At 50.9% G+C, this 22926-nt stretch overlaps 1 protein-coding gene and 2 non-coding genes across 12 annotated transcripts in view; all 3 read right to left on the minus strand.

The window, feature by feature from the left end:
* Positions 1-2749: 2749 nt before the first annotated feature.
* TRNAG-CCC (transfer RNA glycine (anticodon CCC)) lies at positions 2750-2822 on the minus strand. The gene has a single exon. It is a non-coding gene; the product is annotated as a tRNA-Gly (tRNA).
* A 1849-nt stretch (positions 2823-4671) lies between these two features.
* TRNAE-CUC (transfer RNA glutamic acid (anticodon CUC)) lies at positions 4672-4744 on the minus strand. Its single transcript has one exon. It is a non-coding gene; the product is annotated as a tRNA-Glu (tRNA).
* Positions 4745-15461: 10717 nt separating this feature from the next.
* ZC3H4 (zinc finger CCCH-type containing 4) overlaps positions 15462-22926 on the minus strand; it is a 43280-nt gene continuing 35815 nt past the window's right edge. For 8 of the 10 annotated variants that reach the window (XM_027079956.1, XM_027079961.1, XM_027079959.1 and 5 more), the window contains 2 exons: positions 20566-20817; positions 15462-19335 (listed from right to left, as the gene is read on the minus strand). In XM_027079956.1, the coding sequence (XP_026935757.1) occupies positions 17816-19335; positions 20566-20817 (1772 nt within the window). In that variant the 3' untranslated portion in view covers positions 15462-17815. The remainder of the gene's footprint in view (positions 19336-20565; positions 20818-22926) is intronic. The other 2 variants (XM_027079958.1, XM_027079964.1) reach the window with 2 other exon arrangements.

Raw genomic sequence — 22926 nt, forward strand, 5'->3', positions numbered from 1 at the left:
TTAAATTAGTTGCCCTAAATCACACAGTTAATTAAAGTCCAATGCCAAATTACTAGCCACTGTGCCATGCATCTTATACGCATTCATTCATTTAACAAGTGTTTACTGAGAAATTGCTCTCTGACAGCATTATGCTACACATTTGGTATAAATCAGTGAACAGATAAAATTCTCTGCCCTGAACTCCCTCAATCTGATAAAGGGCATCTACAAAGAAACCTACAACCAGCATCATTCTTAGTTGTAAAATATTTACTACTTTTCCCTTAAGATTGAAATAAATCAAGGATTTCCACTCCCACCACTTCTGATCAAAATTATATTGGAGATGCTAGCTAGTGCAATAAGGCAAGAAGAAGCAATAAAGGGCATAAAGATCAGATGGAAGAAGTAAAACTGTCAATATTTACATGAGATGTAATTTTTTTTTTTTTTGGACGCTCGTCTTGTGGGATCTTAGTTCTCTGACCAGGGACTGAACCTGGGCCCTCAGCAGTGAAAGCATGGAGTCCTAACCACTGTACTACCAGAGAATTCCTGTGATGTGATTGTTTATATAGAAAATTCTAAGGAATCGAAATAACTACTGAAACTAATAAATGAATTTAGCAAGGCTGCAAGATACATGATCAATATACAAAAATCAGTCTTATGTTAATATACTTACAGGAAACAATTATAAAGTGAGATTTAAAATAATTCCCTTTACAATTAGCATCAAAAACAAAAATACTGGGATTTTCCTGGTGGTCCAGCGGTTAAGGCTTCACCTTCCAATGCAGGGGGTGCAGGTTTAATCCCTGGTTGAGGAGCTAAGATCCAACATGCCTCGCAGCCAAAAAACCAAAACATAAAACAGAAGCAATATTGTAACAAATGCAATAAAGACTTTAAAAAAAGTGGTCCACATCAAAAAAAATACTTAGGAATAAATTTAACAAAAGATGTGCAAGATTTCTATACTGAAAACTACAAGATACTGTTGAGACACATTAAAGAAGATCTAAATAAATGGACATGTATATACCATGTTCATGGATTGGAAAGTTCCTTGCTTTCATGGAGCTTACATTCTAGAGCAGTGATCCCCAACATTTTTGGCACCAGGGACCGGTTTCACGGAAGACCTGTTTTCCACAGGGGGGCGGGATGGGTGGTCCAGGTGGTAATGCGAGCGATGAGAAGCTGCAGATGAAGCTTTGCTCACTCGCTGCTCACCTCCTTCTGTGCGTCCCTGTTCCTAACAGACCACCGACAGATACCAGTCCATGGCCCGGGGGTTGGGGACCCCTGCTTTAGAGGGGAAGGCAGAAAATAAACAATAAATATGCTAAATAAGTAAATTCTAGGGAAAGTCTGGGACACTAGAGGAGTCCAGATAAGGCAACTAACCCTCCTTGGATGTGGGGTCAGCAGGGGGTGCCTAAGTTGAAACTGGAACTATGAGTAGGCATGGACCAGCTAAAGCATGATCAGAGACTTGCAGAAAGAATCTGGGGCCCAGGAAAGATTCCTGTGAGTGTAGGAAACTGAATATAACAATAAAATAAATGACGATTATTTACCATCATGAGAGAGTTTCCTTAGTTTCTTGTGGGCAGCTGTGATAATTATATTGTCTGAGATGACCTAGAGTGTGTAGAGATTTTTTGAATCCAGAAAAGCAGCTCTCTGCTCTCCTTAACCCCAACCAGAGCAAGGCATCGATAATCTTAACCCTCCAAAATCGCCCCATTTAGCTCCTGGGTCACCTTTAATTCCTGATCCTGTGCACTAGGGAGCTATGGCGCTATGGAGGGAACAGACAATGTTTAATTTATCTGTTAAGAAAATCACTCTGCCTCTCTTTGGAGGATGGATTGTAGCAGGGAGAGATCAGAAACTTGCAAGAGGACAGGTTACCATATCAATACCTATCTATTTCTCTCCAATCGTTCCCTAGTCCAAACCCTTGTTATCTTTCACCTGGACACCTGAAAAAAAGCTCATTCAATGATCTAAAGACCTCCCCTAAAGTAGATTCTCCATTTATTAATTCAGCAAATATTTATTGATTACCTACTATGTACCAACCTCTGTTTGAGAAACTGAGGATATAGCAGTGAACAAAATAGAAAACTGTCCCAGCCCCTATGGGCATGACACTATTGGGGAAGGGAGACAAAGAAATAATTAATGTAATTTCAGGTAGTGTCAAATCCATGAAGAAAATAAGTCAAGGTGATGAGCTAGAAAATGAGACAGTGTGGCTGCCAGCCTCTAAGATGATCCAGTGATCTTCACACTTTGTATAGTCCTTCTTTGTTTGTTTTGTTTTTAATTAATTAATTAATTAATTTATGACTGCATTGGGTCTTCGTTGCTGTGTGCAGGCTTTCTCTAGTTGTGGCGAGCAGGGGCTACTCTTTGTTGTGGTACGCGGGCTTCTCACCGCGGTGGTTTCTCTTGTTGTGGAGCATGGGATCTAGGCATGTGCGCTTCAGTAGTTGTGGCATATGGGCTCAGTAGTTGTGGCTCACAGGCTCTAGAGCGCAGGCTCAGTAGTTGTGGCGCGTGGGCTTAGCTGCTCTGTAGCATGTGGTATCTTCCTGGACCAGGGCTTGAACCTGTGTCCCCTGCATGGGAAGATGGATTCTTAACCACTGTGCCACCAGGGAAGTCCCTGTTTTGTTTTGTATTTTAATTTATTTGGCTGCACCGGGTCTTAGCTGCAGCACGCGGGATCTTCGTTGCCACGTGCAAGATCTAGTTCCCTGACCAGGGATCGAACCTGGGCCCTCTGCATTGGGAGCGCAGAGTCTTAACCACTGGACCACCAGGGATGTCCCCTGTATAGTCTCTTGCCACGTCCAATCAGGACTGCTCTGTGTGACCAACAGAATGCTGTGGAAGTGACAGAATGTGACTTTCAAGGCTGGATTCCAAAAGACATTACGACTTCCACCTTGGTCTCTTGAATCACCTTTTCTGTGGGAAACTGGCTGCCACATTGTGAGGACACTCAAGCATCTTTGCGGAGAGGCCCACGTGGAGAGAAACTGAGGCCCTAGCCAACAACCAGCAACAGCTTGCCAGTCACACAAGTGAACCTCCTTGGAAGTGGACCCTCCAGTCCCTGTCAATTCTTTGGATGATCACAGCCCCAACCCAAGGTCATGGGAGACCCCAAGCTAGAACCACCCAGCTAAGCCACTCCTGTAGGATTCCTGACCCACAGAAACTATGTGTGATAATACATTTATTGTTTTAAATCACTAAGTTTTGAGGATGTGACATGTGAGTAGTAATCTGAGTAACAAGAGGGAGTCAGCCATGAGGTGATGAGGCGGGGTGCTCCAGTCAGAGATGATAGCAAGTGCAAAGGCCCTGAGGCCGGAGCGTGCTTGACACGCTGGGGAAATAGCCAGGAGGCCAGTATGGTTAGAGCAGAACTAAGCAATGGGGAGATTGGGAGGAGAGGACGTCAGAGAGAGAATGGGGGGCAGGGGTGGGTTATTGGAGTCTGGTGGGCCATAGTTCATGATGGGAGCCAGTGGGAGATTTTGAGCTGGGGTGTAGCATGATCTGATGTATGTCTTTTGAATGTGGTGCTGAGGGCTCAGTGGAAAACGGACTTAGCAGGTGGAAGATTTTTTAATTAATTAATTAATTTGGCTGCACCGGGTCTTAGTTGCAGCACGTGGGATCTTCATTGCCACGTCTGGGAGCTTTGTTGCGGCATGTGGGATCTTTTAGTTGCGGCATGCGGGATCTTTTAGTTGTGACATGCCGGATCTAGTTCCAGGACAGGGGATTGAACCCAGCCCCCTGCACTGGGAGCACGGAGTCTTAATCACTGGACCACCAGGGAAGTCCCCGGAAGAGGTTTGAAATGAGCATCAAATGATGTTTCTCCCCAGCTTAAACCCTCCTATGAGGGTGAAGATCTTCCACAGCTTTCCATCACCCTCCAGAACCATGGCTGCAAGGCCGGCTAGGCCAGGCCCCTGTCGACCTCTGCTCCTTCCTCTCCTACTGGGAAGAGCTTGGATTTTATGGAGGGAGAGGCAGGTTGGGGGTTTAAACTTGGGGAGGGAATTCAAACGGGCTGTACTAGATAGTCTGCCTGCTGGCAATGAACGTTAAGCATTAAATGGGCTTAAATGGGAACTGAAAATATTTGAAACACATTTCTCACATTTTTGGCTGATGAATGATTTTAGGCAGATGAGAAAGGAGAGAAGAAAAAAAAAGATTAAAGGGTCATTGCAGAGAAAACAAATCCTCTTGAAGGAGACAGAGCTGGCCAGTTGCCTCTGCACTTGTGATTCCATCAGTGGTTCTAAAACGAATCAATCGGGAGCTTTAAGAAAAACATGAATGCTCCAGCCCCATCTTGGAGCAACATAGTCAGGACCTGCGGATCGGAGGGCGAGATCAGGCATTGGTATCCTTTTACAGTGAATATATTTTTATTCATCACAAGAAAAGAAAATATAATTATGTGATGCGATGGAGGTGCTCCAACACTGCAGTGGTAATCATACTGCAGTGGTCATTGTATGTATGGATCAATGTGTGTCAAATCATCACAGTTACAATAGAAACTTATACAGTGTTATAGGTCAATTATATCTCCGTTTTTAATTTTTTTTTTTTTTTTGCCATGCCACGCAGCTTGTGGGATTTTATTTCCCTGACCAGGGATTGAACCTAGGCCCTCGGCAGTGAGAGTGCAGAGTCCTAACCACTGGACCACCAGGGAATTCCCTAAACATTTTTTTAAAGAATATATTTTTATCAAGAACTGACTAGATGGGGACTTCCCTGGTGGCGCAGTGGATAAGACTCCGTGCTCCCAATGCAGGGGGCCTGGGTTTGATCCCTAGTCAGGGAATGAGATCCCACATGCATGCTGCAACTAAGAGTTCACATGCCACAACTAAGGAGACTGCCTGCTGCAACTAAGGCCTGGTACAACCAAATAAATAAATAAATATATATATATGTGTGTGTGTATATATATATATATATATTTTTTTTTTTTTTAAAAGGAACTGACTAGATGTCAGGGACTGTTCCAACACCCACGGACACAACAATGAACCCAATGAACCAAGGAGATAAACGATCAGCTTTGGTGGCAGGCAGGACATTTCAGAGTGTGGAGGGGAATTACAACGTCAAGTTGTGAAAACCACAAAGAAGGCATTTATTCAGGTTGTCCTTGAATAAGATTTCAACATTTTGTCCAACCAGGTGTTCACGGCCCATCTCTCACCCTCTGTTTTGCTCTACGCAAACTTAAGTCTGGCTTGTCTCCTCCCCGCAGGCCCTCAACTATAGCTTCCCTCTTCTCCGAAGGACTGAAAAGTGGGACATGCCTCCTCATCAGCTTCTCCTGAGAACGCACTGACCCCAGGAAGACACACTTCCTGTGTGTCTTGCAAACCACCATGGTTACTTTTCCTCATCTAGGCAACTTCCCCTTGACTGCGAAACCCTCTTACCCTAGATAAGCAATGTCTTTTTCTGTCTGACTTTTAAGATGCTTGCAGATTTTGTTTGTTTTTTGGCTGCACCACGCGGCTTGTGGGATCTTAGTTCCCCGACCAGGGATTGAACCTGGACCCTTGGCAGTGAAAGAGCGGAGTCTTAACCACTGGACCGCCGGGGAATTCCCGCTTGCAGATTTCGGAGCTCAGAGCATTCTCTCTACTGCAGTGGGCTTTTTGAATAAAATTAACTCTGTCCGGAGTATTTGACACCTCCAGAAAGTCCTTGTGTGTTCTTCATTAAGTTACTTCCGAGATACTTTCTAGTTTTTTTTATCGCTCTTGGGAAGGTTATCTGATTTTCTGTTAATTTCCTGGTTGGTTATTGCTGGCATATAGCAGTTTTCTTGACAAAATAACACCTCTCCACTTTTTATCCTCCCCACACCCAGGTATTCTCTTCCTTGTAAAAATGATTTCAAGGATGTGCTCCAGAAAGTGAACATGTGAATCCAGGGAAGAGAATGCTTGGGTTGTGAGGGTTTTACATGTGAGGGAACAAGGTGTCCCTGTGACAACAGACTGAATAACTGGCTTTATGAGATTCTGGGTAATACTTATTTTCTTCTTCCCATTTTTTGGGGGGGAGGAGGGAGTTTTCCAAAAAATTTTACCATTAAGATTGCTTTGGGGACTTCCCTGGTGGTGCAGTGGTTAAGAATCCGCCTGCCGGGGCTTCCCTGGTGGCGCAGTGGTTGAGAGTCCGCCTGCCGGTGCAGGGGACACAGGTTCGTGCCCCGGTCCGGGAGGATCCCACATGCCGCGGAGCGGCTGGGCCCGTGAGCCATGGCCGCTGAGCCTGCGCGTCCGGAGCCTGTGCTCCGCAACGGGAGAGGCCGCAACAGTGAGAGGCCCGCAAACAGGAAAAAAAAAAAAAAAGAATCCGCCTGCCAATTCAGGGCACACAGGTTCGAGCCCTGCTCCGGGAAGATCCCACATGCCGCGGAGCAACTAAGCCCGTGCGCCACAACTACTGAGCCTGCGCTCTAGAGCCTGTGAGCCACAACTACTGAGCCTGTGTGCCACAGCTACTGAAGCCTGTGCGCCTACAGCCTGTGCTCCACAACAAGAGAAGCCACCACAATGAGAAGCCCGTGCACCTCACGAAGAGTAGCTCCCACTCGCCGCAACTAGAGAAAGCTCACGTGCAGCAATGAAGACCCAATAAATAAATAAAATTAAAAAAAAAAAAGGTGGCTTTTGTAACCTGGGGTGGGGGGTGGGAGAGAGGAGAAATGTCATTTTGGGCTTTTTTCCCAGCTTTCTTGAGATATAATTGGTGTATAAGATTGGGTTTAAGATGTACAGTGTGATGATTCGATATACATATATATTGCAAAATGCGTATCACAATATAATGTTAGCTAACACCTCCCTCACTTCACGCGGGTACCATTTTTTCAGTGTGTGTTGAGAACATTTAAGATCTGTTTTTCTGTGCTTTCACTGCCGAGGGTGCGCGTTCAGTCCCTGGTGAGAGAGCTAAGATCCTGCCAGCCGCATGGCATGGTAAAAAAAAAAGTTAAAAGATCTACTGTCTTAGCAACTTTCAAGTATACAAGAGAGTACTGTTACCTGTACTCCTTAGATCCCCACAATGCATTCATCTTCTAACCGGAAGTTTGTATCCTTTGCCCACCTTCACCTATTTCCCAAGAAACGTCATTCTGAAAGCAGAAATGTCAGGGCAGGCCAAGCCGCAGGGAGTGGCTGGGGCCCTTCCCATTGCCCCCTGAGCTGTTCTGTTCCCTGTGGCTTCCTGGATGTTTGCCTCAGCTTCAGCGTCCTGTCCATCTCTGGACCTGGATATCCCTCTGGTGGACACAGACTTGCCACCCACTTGTGGTAAGTAAGAGACATGAGGAGATGAAATGGAGGGGTCTGAAGGCTCTGATGGGAGCCTTGTTCTCCCTGCCCCTCAGACCCCACCTAACCCTGAACTGCTCATTCATCTCTGCTAAAAGCAACTCCCCCTTCTAATCTCAAGACTTTGCCCCCCAGGCTGCCGGACCTTCCCTCCCTCCACCTTTGTGTCTCCCTCTGGGATTCCCTTCCTTTCCCTCCCCCGACTTCCTTGGCCCCCAGCCCATCCAAGGATCAAGACTCTCCTTTAGTGTCTCCACTTACCTGAAAATTATCCTACTACACTGATCTGGTTAGAACAAGAGAATTTTCTGCGAAATGCTAGTAAATTGTCATCATCAGTCTACAAATCTATGATTTCCATGTGAATGATGTCCTTTTAGGTGCGATGTCCTTGTTCAGTGTTAAACCTGCACAACTGTACAAGGCGATCATATGTCCTATACACCTGGCAGATGCCCAGAAAGCTGGGTCTTTCCTGGACACCCATCCATCCATCCACTCCCTCTCCAGGCTTTCCTGCATTCCTCTCCCACAAGATGTGGTCTGTGTGTTTATCTCTTAGACGACCGCTGGCTTGGAGCACTGGCTATCTGTCTTAACAAAGTCCTTCATGAAGACACATCAGATCATCCGCGAGGCGTAGCAGAAGCAACAGACAGAAGGCTGGATAAAGTGAGCTGTGTGGGGAAGAGAAGGGTGAAGTAGAGGCCTTTCAGGGAAGATGCAGAGCCTGCTCTTGCAATTTCTGGGACACGCTGGGGAGAAAGGGAGGGGTCCAGGGTGAAGCAAGGCTTAGTGCGAAGGGGTCATCTCCCCGCTCTCCCCTCTTCCTCCACCAGCTTGTCCCATCTCCTCCTCACTGCAGACCCTCCTCTATAGTTGTGCTGTGACTCTGAGGACACCCCAGGGTGACAGCTGGGTCCCCTACAAGAGTAACAGCTCACGCAGCAGAAGGTTTCACATGCCCCTCAAAGACAGCAGATGCCTGGGGCATGAAAAAGAGAGTCAGTATGTTAGATCCACACTCGCTGCCCTCCTATACCTTCCTCTCTACAACAGGGGCTAGAAGCCTGCAAACTACATTTCTCCATCTCCTTTGCCAGATGGTTTCCTGTTAGTTTCTGTCAGTTGGAAGGCATAAAAGCAAGAAGCTTTTTTCCCCCCTGGCTTCTGGTGACGCCCTGAGGGAAGGTTGCCAAACTCAAGCTTCAGAAGTCCTGCTCAGGCAGCCTGGTTCCTACTTCAGCAACATAGCGGTCTCTGGGTGACACCGTCGTTTTCTTGTTACACTGACCCTGGGGATTCTAGCAGCTTCCCGCAGCTACTAATCGGTGGTAACCCGATTATGCCTCTTTTACTCCTCCAGCCCTTCCAGCCTCTTGGTGTCCAATTCCCTGTATTACATTCCCTCTGGTTTAAATGCCTGGAGTGGTTTCAGTTTTCCTGATCAGATACTGATCAAGAGGGGAGGAAGGGCATCGCTCTGGATTCCTCTGACAACCGCAAGCCCTGGGGCTCTCTCTCCCCAAGAGTAAGATGACTCTGGAGCCAGACTGTCTATATTTGGAGACTGACTTTGCCACTCAGTAGCTGTTGATCTAGGACAAGTTGCTTCGTCTCTCTGGGCCTCCATTTCTTCATTTGTGAAATGGGAACATAATAAGACCTACTTCATGGAGTTCTGGAAATTATTCAATACATGCAAACACCCAGCCCAGGGCCAGCACCATCTCACGTACTGTGTGTGTATGTGTTAGTGGTTATTGTTTTAGTACATGTGATAGCATGTGAGGCCTTAAAATGGTTCTGGCTGTCTGTTCTAGACCGACTCAGGTGATGCCAGGTAAGTTAGTTCTCTGTTTTTTCCATTCCCTGTAAAGTGAGGATCTAGCATGGAACGGTAGGACAGAATTACGCAGTTTTCTGCGTATATAATCTAATCTTCTTAGGAGCTACGTTTTTCTTTTGTTTTGTTTTGTTTGTTTGTTTCTTGGCTGCACAGCTTGTGGGATCTTAGTTCCCTGACCAGGGAGTGAACCCAGTGCTCCCTGCAGTGGAAGAACCAGGGAAGCCCTGGAATTTCTTATTTAACTTTTTATTAAAGCATCACACACATCCATTTTCATCATTGTGGAACATTCTAGTGGGCACTGCTGGTTGAGAGAATAAGACACAGAGAACGAGGTATCATAGTATTTAGAAGAGCAGCCTGAAAGTAAGGGGGAGGGAAGGGAGCAGGAAGTTGGCAGGAAATACCTAAAGTTGACATATTTTGAGAGAAACAGAGTAACCACCAGAAGAAATAAGAAAGAATGTGAAAGGTTTTGCTTTTCAAGTGGGCTACTGGGGATATGGTGGAATGGACAGGGCGGGTGCTAAGGACTGAACTGTGTCTTCCCAAAATTCATACGTTGAAGCTCTAACCCTCAATGTGACTATTATTTGGAGATGGGGCCTTTAAGGAGGTAATTAAGGTTACATGAGGTCATAGGTTGGGGCCCTGATCCAATAGGATTAGGGCCCTTAGAGGAGACACCAGTTTTCTCCCTCTCTCTGGCCCAACAAACCCTCCTCCCTGGGTCCCACCCCTCCCCACCCCCAGCTCACTCATTGGCTGGAACAGGCTTAGGGGCGTGGCCTCCACACAAACCTGGTGGTGAATCTCTGGGTGCAGCAACCGAGGCTTTAAGATAATGGCACTCCCTGCAGTGAGAGATCCAAGCCACCACACCTCCTCAGCTGGCAATGTAGCCCCTGGCATGGCACCTGCAAACAATGAGGGATGCCTGGGAGAAATGGGGAGGGCTGATGTAAAACATTAGTCCTGGTCTCCAAATATTTCCAGCTCTCCGCCTCCTGGCCACTTGGTAGAATTGCACCTCCCCATCCCCTTGAAGTTAGGCTGGGCCCCTTACTCGCTTTAGCTAATGAAATGTAGCCAAAGCAAAGTCCTTGGCTTTGGGGAGGAAGCATTTAAGAGCTGGTGGGCTCTTCTCCACCTCCCTCACTGCTGCCAAGTTGTTCCAGGGGTAGTGCTTCAGCCAACCTGGGTCCCTCGGTGACTGTGATGAGCAGAGCCTCCTGCTGAGCTGCGGATGAGCCACTGAGATTTGGGAGTCTGTGTTTCTGCAGCATAAACTCGCCCGTCTTTGCCAATACAACTGATAAGCTCCAAATCTTAAAAAAAAAAAAAAATTTGTTGGCCTTCCCTGGTGGCACAGTGGTTAAGAATCCACCTGCCAAAGCAGGGGACACGGTTTGAGCCCTGGTCCGGGAAGATCCCACATGCCACTGAGCAACTAAGCCCGTGCGCCACAACTACTGAGCCTGCGCTCTGGAGCCCACATGCCACAACTACTGAGCCCGTGTGCCACAACTACTGAAGCCCGCGCACCTAGAGCCTGTGCTCCGCCACAAGAGAAGCCACTGCAATGAGAAGCCTGCACACCGCAACAAAGAGTAGCCCCCGCTCGCTGCAACTAGAGAAAGCCTGCGCGCAGCAACAAAGGCCCAACGCAGCCAAAAGTAAATAAATAAATAAATTTATTCAAAAAAACCCAATTGTTTCCGAGTATCGTTAAGAAATGCTCACCAGGATCACACCTTGGACAACACTGTTGGGAGAAAAAGCAGCTGGCTCATTTTCCCCTAGGTGGGTCTTTTGCAAATACCCGGTAAAGTGTTCCTAGGAATCTTATTGAATGATCATATCTCATCCAAAATGTTTTATTGCTAGGTGAGAAATACTCTAGTGGCAGCAACCATGGCACACACATCCCAGGACAGATGTCAGAGGGAGTTGGTAAGGTCCTCCAGGACCATCAGAGCCTTCCCTGCCTGTATCCCTGGAACCAGCTGAAAGAGTAGTGTAGGGGGTTAAAAGGTGGCCCCCCCCAAATATATGTTCACATCCTAAGCCCCTGAACCTGTGAATATGACCTTTTTTTGGAAAAAGGATCTTTTCAGATGTAATGCTTAATAATGAGTTTCCTTTTGGGGTGATGAAAAAATTTTGGAGCTAAAAAAAGGTGATGGCTGTACATTGCGAATGTACTAAGTGCTACTGAATTGTTCATTTTAAAATGGTTAATTTTATGTGAATTTCACCTCAATTAAAAATAGTAATATTAAATACATTACGAAATAAAGTGCTGGCAAAGATGTGGAGCAAGTGGAAGTCTCATTCACTGTGCTGGGAATTGTAACATGGTATGACCAGTTTGGAAGACAGTTAGGCAGTCTCGTAAAACTCAGTGTTCACCTGCTCTGTGACCCAGCAATCTCAGTCCTAGGTATTTACCCAAGAGAAATGAACAGCTATGGTCACACAGAGACCTGTACGCAAATGTTTACGGCAGCTTTATTTATAACATCCCCAAAGTAGAAATGGCCAAATATCCCTCAGCAGGTGAAGGAGTGATTGTGGTCCACCGTCCAAGGGGGCACTACACCGCTATGAAAGCAACGAGCTGCCGATATAGGCACTGACCATCCAAGATTACTTGGATGCAGAAGTAATCTAAGAAGGAAAGAAACCAGAAGAGTGGCTGCCCATGGGAGGGTAAGAGCAGGAAATGACCAGGAAGGGGCACGAGGGAACTTTGTTCTCTAGATTCATAGGGGTTTGGGGTGCCTAGATGGATGCATTTCTGAAAACCCCACGAGTGGACATGTAAGATTTGTGCATTTCACGATATGGAAATTCCACCTTAAAAAAAAAGGGAACGTAAATAAATATTGAACTCTGGTTAATGATACACATGTTGCAGGATTTAGGGTGTTCTGATGTCTGGAACTTATTTTGAAATGCATCCAAAAATATGGGACTTCCCTGGAGGTCCGGTGGTTAAGACCCTGCGCTTCCACTGCAGGGAGCATGGTTTCGATCCCTGCTCAGGGAACTAAGGTCCCACATGCAAAGCAAACAAAACAAAACAAAGAAAACAAAAATATGATGTATGGGTGGATGGAGGGATGGACAGTTGGCTAAATGTATGATGAAGCAAGTACAGTAAATGTTCACACCTGTAGAATCTAGGTGGTGGGGCAGGGCAGGCACCCGAGGAACACCTGGCATTCTTTGCTGTTCCCAATGTCCCATCGGAAGGCTCTCAGCCCCACTCACCAGCCGATGCTTGATGGCCACTCCTGTCCCATTTCAGTTTCCATTTCTTCCTCCAACAGCGATGCTGCTCAGAGCTCCACGTGCTTCCCGAGTGATGCCATCCGTTCCTGCAGCTTTGATGACCAGCTCTGTGGAGGGGCCTCTCACGGCCTGCAGCACAGAGCTCCAGGTCCAAAGCTGCACTCAGCCCCTTCCAAGACCACCTTCTCCTCACATGTGCCACCTCAGTAAGGGAACTGCCCTCCTCTGGGCTGCCTCAGACATCCTGTCCTGACCCCTAATCTCTGTCACCTGCCACATCTGACCCAGTTACAACTCCTATGTGCGCTATTCTCTGAGTCTCAAATCCATCTGATGCCCAGCCCCTTGATCCTCCTGCTTTGTCATCCCACCAGGCTCCCCACTCCCCCTACCCCCACCCCATCTTGCCCTGGCCAACCCATGTCCTACACCTCCGCCAGATGGAAGGTTCTGACTCCAGTCGTTACTTGAATACAAGCTCTCCCCTGCCCATGTCTGTAACACAGCCTTCAAGGCTCTCCAGGACCTGCCAACTTCCCAAGCCCCAGTGTCACCTTCCTTCTCCTTGCACACCTCACCCCAGACAGTGGGTCATTCCTGCTGGAGCCCGGTGCCAAGCACAGGCTCTGGTGCAGAGAAGGTCCATGCCCCAAACACTTGAATGATGCCTGTACCGCCGCTGCGGCTTCAAACTCCTGCGCCGCCTTCTTCCTGCACGAGCCCCACGGGTGTTTGCAATGTTCACCTTCCAAGCAGCCATGTGCTCAGCCCCAGGACGCTGGATCTTTGATTAGTCTAAGAACCAGACGTCAGATCTCTATTTCCCCTCTTGCCATGGACCAACGTAGGGAGGGTCACACCATCTAATCCAGCCAATGAGACCTGAAAGGAAGACTGAGGGACTTCTGGGAAGCGTTTCCTTGCTCATAGATACATAGACAGTTTCTTTTCTGCTTCTGCACTTGGCTGGGTGAGGAGGTGAAGTCTGGAAGATGCTCTAGCCATCTTGCCATCACGAGCGGTACTGCTGCCCCAGACCGGCAGTGTGGTAAGATGGGCTGAACCTGAGTGAACTTGGAGTTAACTCTTTTACCAACCCTGAAACCACCCTACCTTCTTACCTAAGATGATGAACTCCTGCCTGTTTAAGGCAGCTGAGTTGGTGTTTTTTGGGGTTTTTAAAAAAATACTTACTTTTGGCTGTATCGGGCCTTAGTTGCGGCACACGGGAACTTTCCTTGCGGCACGTGGGCTTCTCTCTAGTTGTGGCACGTGGGCTCCAGAGTGTGCCGGCTCAGTATTCGTGGCGCGTGGGCTTAGTTGCCCCGCAGCATGTGGGATCTTTGTTTCCTAACCAGGGATCGAACCTGCGTCCCCTGCATTGGAGGGCGGATTCTTAACCACTGAACCACCACGGAAGTCTCTGAGCTGGAGTTCTGAGTTACAGGTGAAATCATCCTTACTCAATGTGGATGAATTAGAAGAAATTCAAAGGCTGAACCCTGAATTTTTGACAGAGACCTAGAGCTTACCTGCTTAGACCAGCAACCAGCGTTAAGGGCTGTGAGAACGCTGCTCTGAGAAATACCCAGGATCCCAATTAAAGGGCAGGACGGCTCCCCAAAGATGTCCATGTTTTTATCCCAGAACCCATGAATATGTAATTTACATGGCAAAAGTGACTCGGCATATGTGATGAAGGATCTTGAGATGGGGAGATGATCCTGGATTACCCAATCTAATCACATGGGTCTTTAAAAGCAGAGAACCTTTCCCAGCTGTGGCCAGAGAAAGATGTGACAATGGAAGAAGGGCCAGAGACATGTGACGTTGCTGGCTTTGTAGACAGAAGAGGGCCACGAGGCAAGGTGGGTGGGTGGCCTCCAGAAGCTGAAAAAAGCACGTAAACAGAATCTCCCTGTTCTTCCAGAAAGGTAGGCAGCCCTGGCAACCATGGAGTGAGATGTGTCACGCTTCTGACTTCCAGGACTGTAATGTAGCAAGTTCCTGTTTTTGTTTTGTTTTGTTCCCCCGCCCCCCTCCAAGTTCCTGTTCTAAACCACTTGGCTTCTATAATTTATATGGCAGTCATGGAAAATTAAGAGGCCCACTGAAACACAGAAACCAAAGGAAGTCCAAAGAACACATGGCTACTCTCCAGGCCAAGTCCTGCTCCCTTCTCACCCTCGCCGACTGCGGCTTCCCCGGAGAAGACTCCTGGTTAACAAGTAGGTAATGTCTGAGTCCGCTGGGGCTGCTGTAACAAAATAGCACAGTTCTGGAGACTGGAAGTCCAAGATCAAGTGCCAGCAGATTCAGCGTCTGTCTGGTGAAGAGCCTCTTCCTGGTTCCCAGATGGCTGTCTTCTTGCTACATCTTCACATGGAGGAAGGGGCAGAGATACTCTGTGGGGGTCTCATTTTTATAAGGGCACTAACCCCATTCGTAAGGGTTTCATCCTCCTGACCTCATCACTTCCCAAAGGCCCCACCTCCAAACGCCATTGCATTGGGCGACTAGGTTTCAACATAAAAATTTTGAGGTGACACAGTCTACAGCAGTTAGAGGGCTCCCGTTTCTCATCCTTAGCAGCCAGCCCAGTTGTCCTGAGTTCATCACTGGCCTCTTCTGTGATCTGTGCGGTGGGCAGGACCATGCCTGTGTGGGCCACCTGTGTCCTTAAAGGCCGAGACTGGCCGGAGCCAGAGCTCAAGAACTGTGGAATGCAGTCGTCAGCTTGTCAGCCGCTAAGGGAAGCTGGAGCTGTTGGGAGGCACCATTCCCACAGTGTCATCATGAATGTCACCCTGGGACTGGCCACCCAGAAGAGACCCTGGTTTCAAGGTTTCACCCCCGCCCTGTCATTTCTGGGACAAGGGATGGTGGGGGCAGCACGGAGAAACAAGACCCACAGGCTTTTTAAAATAACTGCATCCTTTAATGGCAGTAATACAATTATTGGATTAAGAGACCACAGGAGAAAGGGCAGGTGACGTTTCTGGAAGACAGATATGGAGTACAAAAAGGGGTGGAATAGAGTCATGCGACGATCATTGTAAAAATACAGTACGTTATATACATATTTGCACCATCAACTTTCAACTCTGAAATAGTATTTACACTTTTGTTACAATCCTGGTTAGAGAACAATTTTTCTTTAAAAGCTCAGCCTGATGGCAAATGAAAATTTCAGGTGAATTCATAGTCCCATGAGGTTCTTAGGCTGAATATTCCAAGAGGTGGGTTCCAGCTTCTATTTCATCCACAGATTTCAGTTTTAAAAAAGTATTTAATTTTGCTTTTATAAAAAAAATTCTCAAAGGAGGGAAAAAAAAACCCAACCACAGCCACACTGTGTATTCTTTCTTATTTTACAAACACTACGGGCTGCAGCCCTCTGCTTCAAGGCCAACACTGGTGGCTGAAGAAAAATCTCACTGATGATTGTTTAAAACAAAACAAAAAGACACAAAGACAAACCAAACCAACCTGATCATGGCGCACTGCCTCTCCCGCCCTTGCTTCCGGCCCCAAACTCAAAGACTATTTCTCTTCTGGGGCAGGGCGTTTGGTATTGAACCCTCTTTAACCTCCTACCCCGAGGAGGTGGGAGGGGGAACCCTTTGGCTGGGACACCATGTTTCCTCATTATTAGTAAGAAAGAGTCAGGGCCCTTAAGCGAGGTGGTTGAGACGGTGGGATGAGGAGGAAAAAGGCAGGAGACGGCCGGCCAGTAGCGGCACACAGGCGGGAGGGAGCGCCGGCCGCACAAGCCTCGCCGGTTCCCCTCAGGCCACGTCCACGGGGTAGGCCTTCTCTGGGGCTCTGTGGACAGGATGGGACCTCAGCCAGGGTCTTGGGGGAGGTCAGGCGGAGCCCGGGCAGGCATCTATGCTCCCTTCCCGGCTCAGCCGGATGAGGAGAGCAGGATACAGGCTTTGGGTCCCATGGCCCCTGCCCACAGTGGGGGTCCCAGTCCCTCTCCTGGAGAGGGCCCAGTAGCCCACACCCTGCCCTGGCTAGTCTCCCACCGTGTCCTCAGGCCCCCTCCCGGAAGTATCCACAAATCCAACTCTGTACACGCCTCGAACCCATGCACCTGTCAGCTTGGAAGAAAACCAAACACACCAAAACCACAGGCCCTAAAAATATGGTGCAAGGAGATGTGAAGAAAGCAGAGAAAGCAAAACACTTTGCCGAGAACCACCCAGGGATCCCTCTGTCAGGAGCCTGATGGCGTGGCCGTGCCATGGATCCTTGAGCTGTCCCCAGAGGGCCGGGGCCGGCTCACTGGGCACTTTGCCTTCTGAGCCCAGGACAGAGCCCAGCACGAGGGGGAAAGGCACGGCCGGGACACGACAGGACGGGATGGGCTAAGCTGACGGAAAGCGCGTGCTCTGCCTCTCGCAGGCAGCTCCTGGCCACACCAGCCTTGCCGACTCCAGGTCCATTTCTCACCCGGAGTCTCCTGTCGCAGGCTGGAGGGCGCCGGTTTGCTCTGGGATGAACTCTGGACGGAGGATGGCAGGGAGGCCGGTGTGTGAATCCAGATGAGACAGCAGTGGAAAAGGACTTTGTTTCTCCCGGCCCAGGCAGCTTCCGAAGGCTCTTTCTCTTTTCCTTCTGTCTTGACACTTTCTCACTTCCGCTGGCCCCTGAAGCGGGTCATCATGGCCTGCACACTGCAGAGGAGACGCAGAAATGCCTAGACCTGCTTCCATGCGGGTCCTTCCCACCATCTCGGCTCCGTCTCTTCTTGCTCATGCACCACAGGGTGAGCAGTGCTCAGTGCCTTCTCGACGCCTGCTGTTCCCTTTGTCCTGGGGGTGGGGGTAGGATGGGGGGGAGGGGCCAAGCTCTGCCCAGAAAACCCACCAGACCCCCAGCCACCAAACTGGGGCCCCAGCCTTTAAGAAGTCCCTGAAAATCAGGCCTGGCCAGGCCAGGCGGAGTGCCAGCTGGGGCTGAGGCCCAGGGGACTCGCAACTGTACACATGCACATGTAGGTTTTCTTGGCGGGAGCCTAGGAGCCCCGCAGCACTGACCAGAAGTTAAAGATAGTTATATACAATTTATATGTTTCAAAGAAAGTACTACTTTAAAAAAAAAAGGAGGGTGGGGGAAGAAAAGAAAAAAGAATAGGAAAAAAGAAAAGAAAGAACACCCAGACCCCCTCCCCCCTCCCCCCAAGTCCCCAACTCTGGTTGCTGCCCTTAAATATTGCCCTGGGAAGGGTGGGGTGCAGGGAGCGCTCGACTCCGGCTTAACACTACTGGCAAAAGGGGGAGGCAGTGGGGTCAAAGCCTTTAAAAACATCTTTCAGGGACCCAGCGTCCTGCTCACCCTCTTGGGCCGGGCTGTTGCCAGCAAATGGGCTTCCGGAGCCCGTCTTGGGTGCCTGTTTCACGGTCCCGAAGAGGGTGGGCACCGGGAGGTTGTGCACGCCGGGCTGGGGCAGGACGCCCTCTGCTGGCGGGGCGCCCGTGGCAGCGGCGGGGGCTGCAGCGGCCTTGGGCCGGGGCCGGTTATAACTGTTGTACCTGTCTGTGGCCGTGACTGCGGCCCCATCTGCCCCAGACTTCCCCGATTCAGGCTGTTCCAGGGCAGACTTGCGGACAAATGGGGGCTCCTTGGCCTTGGTGGCGGAGCTCTTGCCGTTGCCCTCAGGGCCCTTGGGCTGCGTGCCTGCATCAGCGGCCGGCTCTGCAGCTTTGCCACCCGTGTTGGGAGTCCTGGGGTCGTAGAGGCTGATGCCGCTCAGCACGCTGCTCTGCCCGCTCCCGCTGCCCTGGCCCAGGCCGCCGGCTGCCAGCACGCGGGGGTCATAGGGGGCGGTGGCTGGCGGGGAGGACTCCCCGCTGGGGCTGGCAGCTGGAGAGGGCGCTTCGGTGGGGCCAGGCTTGGCTGCCCGGGAGGAGGCAGCAGAGTCTGCTGGTTTCTGCAGCCGGGGGTCGGTGGGTGTCTTCCGCACTCGAGGGTCACTGGGCTTGTCACCGGGGCCAGGGGCCGCCGAGGGGCCAGTGGCATTGACAGTCTTGAGGATGCGAGAGAGGAGCTCAAAGTCAGGCAGGCTAGAGCCAGATGTGCTGGGATCTGTAGAGGTGCCTGGGCGCTGCCGGGGGTTGGGGGGGCCCGAGGTGGTGGTGCGGTGCAGCCTGGGATCCAGGGCAGGCAGGGACTGCAGGGCCGCAGGGACGGGGGGCACTGCATCCTGCTTGGGGATGGGCAGGGGGATCAGGTCCTCAGGGTTCCAGAGCACAGTGCGGGCAAAGCTCGGCTTGCTCAGGGTCACATCCTTCTTGATGTGGCTGAACTGCTGCAGCTGCGAGCGTGGGTCCCGCAGTGGGTGCCCAGGGAGGGGGTCCAGGGGAATGTTCACAGCCTTCTCCCGAAGGGCCCGTTCCCCTTCCTCCTCTTCTGCAGGGGGTGGTCCAGACCCCTTGGAGCCACTGGGGCCTGCGGGGCTGGAATGAAGGCCGCCTTCGGGCTTGGGGGTAGACAGGGAGCGAGCCAGTCGAGGGTCAGAGGGTCCTGTGTCACCTGGGCCTGAACTGCTGGAAGCCTCGACGTGGCGGCTAAGTCTGGGGTCCCGGCTGAGGCGGGGGTCAGCCAGCCGCCCTCCCGTGGGGTGTCCCTTCTGGAGGCGGGGGTCCCCCAGCCCAGTGCTGCTCAGCTCCCCGACAGAAGCCTGGGGTCGGCTAGACGTCTGCTGCCTCAGGGTCTTCAGGATGGAGGTGACGCTGTTCCCACCCTCATCCTCATCACTTGAGTACCAGTTTCCAGTGTCACCTGAGAAAAAGCAGAAGGGAGCAGGGAGAGGGTGAGTGGCCACCACATCTGCCACCAGTCCTCTTTGGATCCCATGGCAGCCCACTCCCCTGCCTCTTACCTCTCAGAACCTCAGTTTCTCCTCTCTTACAACACCCCATCCCCAGCACAGGATGCCACGAAGAGCCAGTGAGCTCAGGCAGGCCAAGCACCGAGCTTGGCAGGTCTCTGGCTATCGTTTATGGACCTTTCCCCGTACAGGCACCATTCTAAGTACTTTGTCTTATTTGTCACAAACACCCAGGATATAGCGTTATCATCACGCCCATTTGACAGATAAGAAAAACAGAGGCACAGACAGTGCCCTAAGATAGGGGACGGAGCCAGGGTTGAGCTCAGACTCCGAGTCCAGGGCTCTGCCGCCACCTCCTCACCTCCTGGGCAGGTTCAGGCCCCAGCACAGCAGGCCTGGCTCTGAGTGCCTGTGAGCAGCTACTGCTGCCTTGGCTCTCACTGCGCTTGGGGCTCACAGACACGTGCCTCCCAGGCCCTTCAAAACCTTTCCGCGACCCAGGGCAGGGCAGTCACCAGCTGATAAGAGGCGGGGCCAGGTGGGCAGACTCAGAAGCTAGCCCATGTCCAACTTTCTAGGCAGGTGCAACCGGAGCCCCTAGGGGAGGGGGCTGTCCCCTGTTCTCACTGTCCCACTTGCTCCTCAGCTCTGGTCAGAGCCACCCATGGCCTCTGGCTTCAGGTTCTACATACCGTTTCTGTCCGCCCCCTTTCACCCTGGGGTGGATACCATCAGGTCACTGCACAGCACCTGAGACTTGGCAGCTGTGCCTGTGATCATTACTGGTTTATGTCGATGACTAGCTCTCATCTGTTGGCTTCCCGAGAACATGATCTGGGAAAGGGGGATTGAGAATCTCCCTACAGCCTCCTCTGTAAGGGTGCAGGGGGTGAACCCTATTGCCTGCTGTCTCCTCCAGGGACCAGCCCACCTCCCTCCTCAATGGGATCAGGGTTTATCCCGAACCCCACGACACAGAAGGGCAGCCCCGACTTCTAATTTTCTCAGGGACATGCAGCAGCCCCAGCAGCTTCACAGCCCTGGGCAGGGGTCCTCCCCGGCCACAGGTCCCTTTCTGACACAAAACCCGACCTAGGTGCTCCCCACCTCTGCCCTGCACGGCGGCCCGGGGGGCTGCGCCCGTCAGGGAAGCCCCTGCCCCTGGGGAGGACACATGCCTTCCTCACTCTCCCGGTCCTGCTTGCTGCGCTCAGCCAGCCTCCTCGCTCTCTCCTCCTCCTCCTGCTGCTTCTGCTGGATCCTCAGGTACAGGGCCCTCTGGGCCGAGGGCAGGAAGTCAGGGACACCGGCGCCCGGCTTCGGCCGGCCTGGGGGCCCTCCCTCAGGGAAGCTGTCAGGCTCCAGAGGGTGCTCGGGGAAGAGGTGCTCCCCAGGCTCCCCCGGCAGCTCTTCGTAGTGCCCGTAGTCCTCTGTGGCAGGGAAGAACCGAGGGTTCATGTCGGGAAGGGCTTCACGGCACCAACTCCGACCCACCCGTGCCCTTAACTGGAAAACCACCCCCTGATGGCGATGGGTGAGAATGTGTAGCCCATCCCTTCCTACCCTCCCCAGGAGGGGCCCCACGGAAAGCCCAGCAGAGGAGGACGGAGCAGCCAATGGGGGGCAGGGAGGGTCCCACCTAGGATGCAGCCACTGAGAATGGGGTTCACGGTGAGGCTTAGTGACATGGGCAAATGCTCATGAGGTGAAAACAGGACGGAACATCGTACGGATGTTTGTAAAACACAAAGAAAAGGCTTTGAAAAGACAGACAGAAAACAGTCCCTCTGGGGATGAGAACAGGAGAGAGGGCTGCGGGATCTTTCACTTTTTACTCCACACATTTCTGATCTGTCTTAATTACTCTTGATGAGCATTAATTTTATGATTTCTTTAAATAAATAAATAAATAATCAATAAAGAAAAACACACCCTAATCTCTCAGTAAGCTCAGAATATGAGTTCAACCATGGTAAACAAAGACTAGTAAAGAAGAGAAGAAAATACACCACAATGTTGCTATGGCTACATGTCCACCCAGAGGCTGACGGGTGACTCCTCCTCCCTTTATGGGTTCCTAACTCCACAAACGTTTATGAGCGTGCTGCTGCATTTAAAGGGACGGGGTGTGGGGGTGTTTCTCCCATACAGCATCTAGGAAGCACAAGGCGGAAGGGCTTGCCTTCATTCTCGAAGGGCGGGCAGGCGCCCGGCATTAGCCACCTCCCTTCACAAATGCTACCCAAGTCAGAGCCAAAGATGAGGGGAACACCGTGGGCAGATCTTCAACGACACGCCCGGAGACTTGTGTGTGTGCGCGTGAACGTTCTGCAAGGCTGAAATATCCCCTATCTGCACCGTGTGATGTGGCTCCCCTACTGAGCAGCCAAAACGTGGCCAGCGCTACCAAGAGAGTGCATCTGTAACTTAAAGGAAACTTTCAGGATTAAAGTGATTAAATATGCAAATATGTCATACACAAAGTGTATAAAGCAAAAAGTGAAAGGTCACTTTCTTCTAGCCCCTGAACTTCATAACCTGTGAACTTGATGGGCGAGTCTGCTCTGAGCCACACCCTGGCTCGGAGCTGGGGACACTCCTTAAACAACAGTCCCACCCAGTCCCCCTTGCACGGAATTCAAGAGTGAATTACTTGACGGTTCTGCTATTTTCAATATATTAAAAACAACTGAATAGTACTAAAAAGGTAGATATGGGCATGATATGGGCATTAGAGTGAATTACTCCAGAGATACCAACTGTTATCAGCTCGACAGACTTTCGGGTTTTCTTCCCCACCCAGACCTTTTCCATGCATGTTTCATACACGTTGTTTAAAGGGGGAGGAAGCCCCCTCAGGTCGCCTGCTTTTCTCACTTGAGAACAAGCACCCTGCCCCAAACACCTGCTCTCATGCCTTTGAACACTATTGAGATGCCAAAGACTCTCACACTGACCTCCAGCCTGGTCAGCTTCCTGGCGTCTGCATGGCTGTCAAACGGGCACCTCGTGCTTAATGTGGCCAAAGCAGAAGTGCTGCCCTGCCCCAACCTGGCTCGGCATGAACACCCAGAGCGCCTCTGCCCCGCAGCTGGCACCCCCACCCGCCCCTGCCACCCTGTCACGTTGGCCCTATGGCTCCACTCTAAACCTAGCCCTGCTGCTCCCTGTCCTCTCCCGGCTGCCACCCACCTCACCTCTGCCCAGGGCGACTCAAGGGCAGCCCACATGCTTCCAAGATTCCCCTCCGGCCCCTACTAGCATCCATCGCCCTTGTGTTCCTCCACTATCCCCGTCACTCTTCCACCGAGTCCACCTCGCCATGGCCCGCAGGGTCCTGTGTGCTGGGACTTCTCTCTCTCCCCTGTCCTCCCTTTCCAAGCCACACAGACACCTTTGTTTTCCACAAACAAGGTGACTGGCTGAGGCCTCCGTACCTGCTGCAGCTGCCACCTAAGCCAAGCCCACGACTCCCTCCCCGCCTTCACCTCTCAGACAGGCCTCTGCTGGCTGTGACGCACCCAGCAGGCCCGGCCTCC

The sequence above is a fragment of the Aethalodelphis obliquidens genome, unplaced genomic scaffold, assembly GCF_003676395.1.
Source record: "Aethalodelphis obliquidens isolate GAN/ISIS:26980383/991018 unplaced genomic scaffold, ASM367639v1 scaffold43, whole genome shotgun sequence".
NCBI lineage: Eukaryota > Metazoa > Chordata > Mammalia > Artiodactyla > Delphinidae > Aethalodelphis > Aethalodelphis obliquidens.